The following is a 9,996-nucleotide window of genomic DNA, read 5'->3' on the forward strand; positions in this document are numbered from 1 at the left end:
TGGCCTCTTCCCTCCAGCTCGGAGAGACGGCGTTGCAATTGTTGTACTGTTTTTCCTTTTTCAGTTCAACCCCCCCACCCCTCAGAAAGAGAAGCTCTTTGCATTCCTCCCACTTCCCCTTCCCCATTGCGATTTCCTTCCTTGGAAGGCACGTGAAAGCCAGCCATTCCTCTGAGGAAGCCTTGTCGCTGGCTTTCACAAAAATGACAACCGGGGGGAAAACTCGCCCGTTTCTCGGGTGCCACCACTACCAGCACTCATCCCTTCACTCAGCCAACACGGATGAAACCCCGCTGCCTGTCCCGGCCCCCATACACACCTGCTTCCACTGGCGGAAGGTGGAGAACTCCTGGGACGGGATAAAGACACTGAGTTTGAAGATGGACTTCAGCTCAGAGGGAAGCCCCTTGGACTCGAAGTACTGGAACTCGGTCTGAGCCTCCCCGATGACCGGTACATACAGGCACAGGCAGAGCATGCTGACAGGGAGCGCGGTGTTCAGCTGCCACCCAAGCAGCTCTGGCGGCGGAGGACGAGAATGCTGTGCTGCCGGCCGGCAAACTAGCGCAAGATATGCCGGGGCGCGGCTGTCATTGGCTGCTCCAGCCCCGCCCTTTGACTTAATTGAGAAAAAAGCCCGCCCACTCGAAGTCCTGCCAACAGCCAATCAGCGCAGAGCCCTAGATTGCACAAGAGGCGGTGTAAAGATCAGGACTGACGTCACCGCTCACCAAGTTAACTCTTCCAAGACGGGCAGAGTCCAAACAAACCTTCACCCTCAGGCTGCCGACCCCTCCAAACGGACAAACAGCCGTCAGCCTGTTCTTTCACAAGGTCCCCAAACACGTCACACAATACAGTGACTTCCCCCCGGAGTCAATCATTCCCAACAGAAAAATAAGTGGATAGAGATTAAATCAATGCTCCCTGACAACGGGCCCAGTTTGGCTGTGAGAGTAAAAGTGGGGCGTGGGGTGGTTGAGGTCCCTAGCCACCCATGACGTGGCCACACCTGGGCTACGGGGCCATCTAGGCACAGCTCTGACCTGCTCCAGGGACCTTTTCCAGGCCACTCCGCTATGTGAGCACCTCGGAGCCCACCCATCCCGTGCAGGCTTCCCCAGGGGAACCCACAGCATGAGGCGCTGTGATGGGGACAGGAAGAGGACACTCCAGACTAAAAGTTCGTTGTGCTAAGGGACTGCCCAGCAACATCAATCTGGGGTCAGCCAGGGCCTCACTAAGACCCATAAGGTAGTGTTCAGAACCCAGCTTCACTCGGAACACTTGACACGTTAGAATAATTGCAGCTTTCTATCTTAGAACCGTGCTGTTCAACATGGACGTTGTTAAACTTTAAATTAGTTGAAATGAAATGAAAAATCCAGTTTCTTGGTGGCATAGCCACAGCTCAAGTATCCCTAGCTGCATGCACTCAACTTAGCACGTCCACCATCACAGAAAGTTCTACTGGGCAACGCGGCTCTAGAATGCCCCTTGGAGGTGCTCTCGTCCCGCAAAGTCCCGCTTTTATTTTTATCTGAGGATGATCCTATTGAGGCCAGCCTGCAATCGACACCTCATCCTTCCCCACAGTGTCAGGGCTGCGTGACGCGGAGGAAGGAAGCACGTCACAACGATGAAATGAAAGCTGGTCTCGCTTGCTCCTGCTCCAATGTGCCACTTCCTAATATAGACCGAATCGCACCACCAGGGGGGATAAAAATGGAGATCAACAAAAGTAAAAGGAATTTTAATTTGCTAAAGAGCTTTTTGTGAGGACCTTGGAAAAGGGACTTTAAAATAAGATGTTGAAGCTTACATATAACATAAAACAGATTTTATTAACTTATATGACATTTCTGCCTTTCTGAGAGAGATCTGGTGAGAGTCTTGGGCTGCATCCAACGGGCTATTCAGAGGCAGCTCAGGACTATCCACATTCCCACTTAGATCCCATGACACTCAGCATGACACTCAGCTGTCCAATTCAGAATGTCCTGCTTTGAGGTTATTTTTATCTCTACTGTTGGGATCCTGGAAGGCAGGAGGCTATTGTTTCAAACGTTTGTGCCTCCTGGTGGGAAGAAGCCCTTGCCTTGACTCTGGAAGGTGCTGGATATAAGCAGTTCCTGAATGAATGAATGGGGGCTGGCAGGCCTTTAAGACCTCAATCTCACCCATCTCAACAAAATAATGTATTACTATTTTTATTTTAAAGGAGGTTCACATCTGTAATAAAAGCATAATATGCTAATTAGGGGCTGTGAGGGAAGACTGGGTCCCGGGTGCCTGCCGGAGGCCAGAGGGAAGGAAGGCCTACTCTTGCACAAATTTCGTGCCTCAGGCCTCTAGTTTATAAATAAAAGGGCTGAATTTCAAAATGCTGATGTTCCTTCGCTAATTTATTCACATTTGCTTCTGAAACAAAAATAAATTACTCAGATCTGTTGAAGTATCTCATTTCAATGATGACTGTAGTTATTCGAAAATGGCAAATACTTTGACAATAATAAGCTGTCAACTGGAGATGTTCATTTCCATGGAGTTATTCTTCTTTTTGTATCACTGAGTTTTATGATGTATTTACAAGACAAATCTGAGGACAGATTTGAAAATACCAAATAAAAGTGAAATGTGCCCTAGCCGGTTTGGCTCAGTGGACAGAGGGTTGGCCTGCAGACTGAAGGGTCCCAGGTTCGATTCTGGTCAAGGGCACATGCCCAGGTTGCGGGCTCCATCCCCAGTAAGGGGCGTGCAGGAGGTAGCTGATCAATGATTCTCTCTCATCATTGATGTTTCTATCTCTCTCTTCCTCTCTGAAATCAATTATATATATATATATATTGAAATCTATATTCAGTGTCTAAGGAAAAATTATTAAAATATTAACCAGCCCTGGCTGGTATGCTCCAGTGGTTAGTGTCAGCCCACGCACAGAAGGGTCTCCGGTTTGATTCCAGGTCAAGGGCACGTATCTGGGTTGCAGGTTCCATCCCTGGTGCCTGAGGGAAGCAACCAATCAATGTGTCTCTCTCCCTCCCTAGCTCCCTTCCTCCTTTCCACTCTCTCTAAAAAGCAATGGAAAAAATATCCTCAGGTGAGGATAGATAAATAAATAAATATGTTAAAAACATTAATCAAATAAGTTCAACTATTTTCTAGAAAAAAATAATGGAATTACCCTGATTATAACAAAGCTCATTACTTGACAGACCAATGGTATCAGGCATGTGTTTGCCAAGATGCTATTTTACAATGTTAACATTAATTCTATTCCAATGTTATTTTTAAAAGGGGCTATAACTTATTTTTATTTTGCAACTGTGATCAAGCCCAATAGAATGTCTTCACTGGACAAACTCAAATTGGCATTTAACCACCTGTCCTCCTGAGTTTCCCAGGTCATGCAGAACTCCATTTCCACAGAAACTGGCTGGGGATTCTTTCCAAGTAAGCCCCTCTCCGGGCACCTAGAGTCCAAAGTTAATGCTTATCCCTGGACTTACAGATAGAGGGCCAGAGGGGCTCTGGAGTCACCCCCTAATCTCTGAGATGAGCAATAGGCCAGGAGAGGTTGACCAGGCCCCAGAGCCTGTAGAAGGTGGGGCTGAGTCTCACCAGGCCCTGGCTCTTATAACAGCCATTTAACAGCGCCCGAACCAAACCCGATGCTGCCAAAAGGAGACGCAAAATTCGTTTCCAAAGAATGCTTGTTAGGCTGACATTGAGAACTACTGCAAGCGGTACCTCACATTGGAAGGTGGCAGGTGTGTGGGAAAGCTGAAACCAGAGCAAGTTTAAGCTTAGCCTTAGCTGAAAACAACAACAACAAATGAATTTGTGTTACTGCTTCTGAACACATGTAAGAAACACAAATAAGGAAGAAGACGGCAGCAGGGCTCCTGTTCGGTCCTGATGCTTCGCACCAGCAGGCTCTGTGAATCCCTGTACCTGGCTGTCTCCCCTTCTGCCATCCCCCGTTCTTCTCTGCCCTCTTATCCTAATTCTGTGGCCCAGATCTGCTTGTGTTTCTTCTCTGAAACAATGAGCACTGGGGAACAATGACAGCAACTCTAAAGCCCGTCGAATTCAGTGGGATCAGATTTCACCTGCTCTGTCAAGTCCAGTTCCTCCCAGAGCATCTTCTCACCCTCAAATCGGCCAATGCCACCACAAGCTTTCCTTGTTCTACCACTCTGCTTCATGCCAACAAAACAGGTGCTTCCTGCACCAGGTAAGTGCCAAAATACCATGAGTAAGACCAGGGCAGGTAGACTACTTTAGGGAGTGCGGCATTAGGTCATAAAGTGTTCCCCCTCCTCTGCAATGACTCAGACCAAGCCCAAATATTAATATTCGAAGGAGCCTCGCCAGCATCCGGCTGCTCTAGCCCCACCCACCCCTAGGGCTCTGAAACCTCATTTGCTGCTGTGGCCACAGTGTCATTTGATGATCAGGTTGCCATGACAGCCCAGTGTAGCTGAAACCTGCCTACACTGGCAATCAGATACACAATAAGCAGAATTCTCTGGGCTTCTGAGAAGGCAGCCCCTCAGGATCTGAAAGCTTGGATGCCGCTGAGGTCACCTCCCTCTCCAAACTAATGGCTTTCTGCTCCAACAGCAGAGGACTGTCAGCTGAGGATAAAGGGGAAACTGGAACAGTTCCTAGAATAAAAGCTCAAAGGGACCTGACTCATGGGCAGACATATTTAGACAGAGGAAGTGAGAGCCAAACAAAGTCGTGCTGCTGGGAAACTGAGAAGCCTGAGAACCAACCTAAACTTCTACGGTTTCCATAATGTTTGGGGAGCCTCTTTCTGAGAGAAACGGTGAGGCCAGGCCCCACCGGCCGCTGCTCACAAACCCCAAAGCCTACCTTCAGGAGCAGCTGCACAGGGAAAAGCACGCGATGCAGAAACGCTCCCACTATTCCAATACTCAGTTTATCTGCTTTTCAAAGAGTCCACACCACCCAGATGTGCTTGCTTTCTGGCTTCAAACCAAACCGGCTGATCCATCTCCTTCTTGGGGCTTCCCCCACCCTCCAGCCAGCTGATCTGTCTCCCTTCTGAGCCAGTGAAAGGGTGGGTCTCAGGTTCAGTGCCCCTCAATCCTGACTCTGCAGGCCACAAACTAAGCTGTTCAGAACAGAGAGTCCCGATGCCAGGCCACCCTGGGAGAGGGCTGGCAGGAGGTGCCAGAAGTCTAGAAAATGGAGCAGTTAATTATTAAAGTCTAAAGTAGGTGACTTTAAAAGGGAGCCAGCCAACCCCTTATTTCCTTGGCCTCAAGGCAAGCTGGCCTGTAGATAAATGTTCCTCACAAAAAAAAAAAAGAGTACCGCTGCCAGTTCTGAGCTCATCTAAAACAATCCAAAGGCAGGACGTACGCCTTCGGAGCACACAGCAAGCATACTACAGACTCGGAGTCCCGCCGGCCAGGACCAGCTCATTACAGTAAAGGTTCTCCTCAATGCTTAATCTTAAAAGATTGCGAAAGTTGCTGCATCAAAGGTCCCTGCCACTTAGCAAAGGAAAAACGAACATTTATTAAACATAGCAATTCAACGAACATGTTTCAGGACTCTACAATGTGCCAGACACAGGGCACACGCTCCTCTCGCTGATTTTTATTCTGAGAAAGGAGAAAAGATCCCAAATAACCAAAGCTCAGGAAGCGACAAGGTCACTGCTACTGCAGCAGGAAACACCTCAGCCAGACGGCACTTTCCGTTCTAACCCTGAGAACTCCCCTGGTCCCACTGGGAACTGCTTTTTTAAGGGAAAGGGAGACAATACAGGGTGAAGTTCCAGGCTGATGTGGGTGAAGTCTCGCCTCCACCCCCCCTTAATTGTTTAACCCTGGGCAAATTACTTAACCTTTCTGCACCTCAGTTTCCTCATCTAGGAAATGGGGATACCACCACTTACCCTGGCTCTTGTGTAGATCAGATAACCCACACTCAGGGCACCAGTTGGAGGGAAGGCCCTGGCACTCAACAGACCCGCAGAACCCAGAGAGGCACAGGCCTCCGCACCTGGACACTCCAGCCTCTCTTCTGACCACTCCCTCCTCCGAGACCCAAAGGCCCTCTGCCCGCCAAGGCCAGGGGTCTGACCTTCGGGACGCAGGGCAGGCTGGCCCTGCCCAGCTCCAGGCTGTTGGTTCAACTTCGAAGGTGCACTCTGTAGCTGACTTCGCCTGTTCGTCCCTAAATTGTTCAGATACGCTAAGATACAAGACACACTCTAGTCACTTGCCCTTTACTTTCAAATGACTTTCTGGAGCCAAACTGACAAATCGAAGGCAAATCTTCTATTGCAGTCAACCTCCCTGCCCCTAATGGCCACACTGAAGTGGTCATAACAGGGTCATAAAGCTTTTGCAGTGGCCGCAAAGATTCCGGCTGAAGACTTGGGTTTCTTCATTGTCTGACACTTCTCCCCGGCCCCCAATACCAAACTGATGGACTTACAAGTCCTCGCTTCCCCCCCACTCCAGCTTTTCTCAGGAAAATGCTCCTAGACCAGTCCCTAAGCTCGGAGGTCGCCTCGAGGTTGCCATTACCTTAGGAAACTGCTCTGCAGGTCCGACCACCAGCAAAATGGTGGGTCTCTTTTCCGTGGCCTCAGCCCTGCCGTCTTGTTTCCCCAAAAAGCTTGACGTCGGGTCTCCCCGAGCAGGAGCTGGGGTGCCTCTGACTTCGTTACCGTTCCCCTCTGTGGAGCCTTGGCACCCAGCCCTCGGGAAAAAGCTAGACAGAAAATGCCACAGCATCTGCAACATCACGGCTTTCTCCCAACGTCGCTGGCGGTGACCGGTCACTTCTCAGGAGGAATGTGACCACAATACCAAGGGTCGCTGGCTACACCGCTGCCGGGAAGACTAGCCTGGGGAGCTGGAAGGCTGGCCGCTCTGCATGCAGTGGCTGTTTCCTGCGCTTTCAAATCTGCGAGCACTGCTGTCGTGCCCGGCCTGAGAAACAGCTCACTCTCAGAGAGCCCGCGGGTGCTGGCAACGCGCAGAGAGCAGCGCGAGCTTCTTCAGTAAAAGCTCACTTCTGCAGGGGGATGGTTCTCAAACGTTTGGCTTTTTAAAAAGAGGAGAAAGCAATAGCCCAACAGACCTCTCCCGGAGGCAGAAGCAACTTCGAGCTCCCAATTATTCATCTGTCCTCGCTCAACTACTGATCCCACAAGCGAGGACCTGAGCATCCAGTCTGCATTCTCACTGCAGCAGGGCGCGGCCAATCACCTCTGCCGACACTACCAAGTTCATTATCCTAACCCGCAACATCCCTCCAATCACAGGCGGCCGATTCCCTGCCTGCAGCTCAGCACTTCTGCAGGGAGGTGCCAATGGCAACCTGCAGGCTCCCTGAAGGCACCCAGCGCTGGCTCATCCCCGGGAGCCCAACTTCCTCCTCTCCACCTGGTTTGCTTCTGGGACGACATTCACCATCAAGTTTGACATGATCAAGAGTCTCTGATAAGAGAGCTAGCAGCACTCTTCCTTGTTCCGTGATCCCATTCTCTCCAACCATGCGTAACACTACACACATCCTATCACAGCTGCTGCTTCTCCCAAGCCTCCCTGCACATGGTGAGCTGCTTGGGGACAGGGACCAAGTGACAGATCTTTCCACCCCTAGCACCCAGAACCAGGCACAGATTAAGTCTGCAGCCTGAACTGAGTAAATTATTAAGAATACAAGGGAATTAGTCTTTGCTCATTTGATTCTTAATTTATTAGCAGGTAAATACAGGGACCAACTACTGCCATCCCTCACAAAAGTGACCCTTTGATACAGTGTTCATAATCATTATTTAAAAAAACATGAAAAAAAGTTTAATAAATGTTGGGACGAGTATGGGGAACTGAACACCCTCATGCTGCTGTGAGCGTGCGCATCAGGACAACTTCTTTGAAGAGCAATTTAGTCACAGCTACCAACATTTCAAAAGCACAAACCCTTTGTCATAGCAATTCCACTTTAAGCAATGTATCCTGTAGATACGGTTGCACATGTGAGAAGTTACATACACATGTATATGACATATGTGTGATACGCATATGTGATCAAACATAAGGATATTTTTTGCAGCCTTGTTTATAATAGTACAAGTTTGGAAACAACTTAAAGTGCTGTAAAAGGGAATGGGCGGATAAATCACGGCACATTCTCACAGTGGAACCCTATGCAGCTGTTCAAAAGAATGAGGCAGCTCTTTACCTCCTTCGAAAGAAAGAATATAAATGGAGCCACTTCAAAATGGAGGTGGAGCTATCCTCCCAGAGGAACTGCCTTGCAGACCTTACTCCTCAAACCTTTGTAAATTGGGCAAATTAACCTTTAGACCGAGTCTGAAGCAACATTATATTCCAAACAACTATTTGTTCTGACTACCAGACTGAAAATTAAAGACATCTTTAGACTTAGCTTGCAAGCTTATCTGTAGATATACAAGTTCTTTCCTTGGCTTATTGGTACCCATAGAAATCCTTCCTTCTATTCATGTCATTATGCTCCTTCCCTTTCTCATAAATGCCCTTGGCTTTTACCTCTGAATCAGGTCACTATTTGGGTTTCTGCCTGAATCAGTGCTTCCTGAATAGCTGTGCTTTTGGATCTTAAATAAATACCATATTTTCCCGTGTATAAGACACTATTTTTTTTTCTGAAAATCCAGGGGCGTCTTACACATGGAAGTCAGCCTCAGCCGAGGAGGGAGCTGTGCAGGTGCGTAGCTGCCCATACCTTGTCAAACAGGCTTCCTCCAACCTCGACCCTTATTGTTACTGACGTCAGCTGATGCCGAAATTGGAGGTGGAGGTGGAGGTGGAGCGTGCACAGATGCAACAGGGACCAGAGCGTTCTGAGCCCATAAAGATGTCAAAAAATAAGAAGATAAATACCGGTAAGCGATGGTCTTACTCTGCAAAATTCAAACTGAATGTAATCAGCTATGCAAGAGAGCATGGAAATAGAGCTGCAGAGAGACAATTTGGACCTCCTCCCACTGAGTGTAGGATCAGACAGTGGAGAAAACAGGAAGAACAACTCCTGAAGATGCCAAAAAAGAAGAAGGCCTTCAGGGGAAAACCAGCAAAAATGTTTAAAATATTGATTTCTATGGAACTCCCATTTGACCCTGTGATTCCACTTCTAGGAATATATCCCAAGAAACCAGAAACACCAATCAGAAAGGATATGTGCACCCATATGTTCATAGCAGCACAACTCACCATAGCTAAGATCTGGAAACAGCCTAAGTGCCCATCAGTAGATGAATGGATTAGAAAACTGTGGTACATCTACACGATGGAATACTATGCTGCTGTAAAAAAGAAGGAACTCTTACCATTTGCAACATCATGGATGGAACTGGAGAGCATTATGCTAAGTGAAACAAGCCAGTCAATGAAGGAAAAATACCACATGATCTCACTCATTCATGGATAATAAAGACCATTACAAACTTTTGAACAATAATAGATACAGAGGCAGAGCTGCCTCAAACTGATTGCCAAACTGCAGTGGGAAGGCCAGAGAGAGTTGGGGGGCAGGAGGGAGGGGAGTAAGAGATCAACCGAAGGACTTGTATGCATGCATATAAGCATAACTAATTGACATAAGACACTGGGGGGTAAGGGAGGGTAGGGGTTTGTCAAGGGCGGGGGGGAAAAAAAGGACACTTATGTAATACCCTTTGTAATACTTTAAGCGAAAAATAAAAAAAAATAAAAAAAAATTATAGTCAATAATGTTGTGATAACTATGGTGCCAGTTAGGGTACTGGGAAATATTGAGGGGGTACACTTTATAAAGTATATGATTTTCTAGCCACTAAACTGTAAACCTGAAACCCATACATATTAAAATTAATAAAACATAAAAAAAAAAGAGATTCACAGAAGGACTTGTATGCATGCATATAAGCGTAACCCATGGATGCAAGGACCACTGTGGGGGGGCGGGGGGTTAGGGCAT

General features: G+C 47.9%; 1 protein-coding gene across 4 annotated transcripts in view; it reads right to left on the bottom strand.

Moving 5' to 3' along the window:
• Nucleotides 1–9,996, bottom strand: part of SLC25A25 (solute carrier family 25 member 25) — a 35,615-nt gene that overhangs the window by 9,888 nt on the left and 15,731 nt on the right. The window contains exon 1 of one of the 4 annotated variants that reach the window (XM_006102072.3): nucleotides 320–572. The exons of 2 other annotated variants lie outside the window; for them this stretch is intronic. In XM_006102072.3, coding sequence (XP_006102134.1) covers nucleotides 320–478 — 159 coding nt within the window. In that variant the 5' untranslated portion in view covers nucleotides 479–572. Of the gene's footprint in view, nucleotides 1–319; nucleotides 573–9,996 lie in introns of those variants that run through there. One more of the 4 variants, XM_006102073.3, reaches the window with a different exon arrangement.

The sequence above is a fragment of the Myotis lucifugus genome, unplaced genomic scaffold (assembly GCF_000147115.1).
Source record: "Myotis lucifugus unplaced genomic scaffold, Myoluc2.0 scaffold_397, whole genome shotgun sequence".
In the NCBI taxonomy this organism is placed as follows: domain Eukaryota; kingdom Metazoa; phylum Chordata; class Mammalia; order Chiroptera; family Vespertilionidae; genus Myotis; species Myotis lucifugus.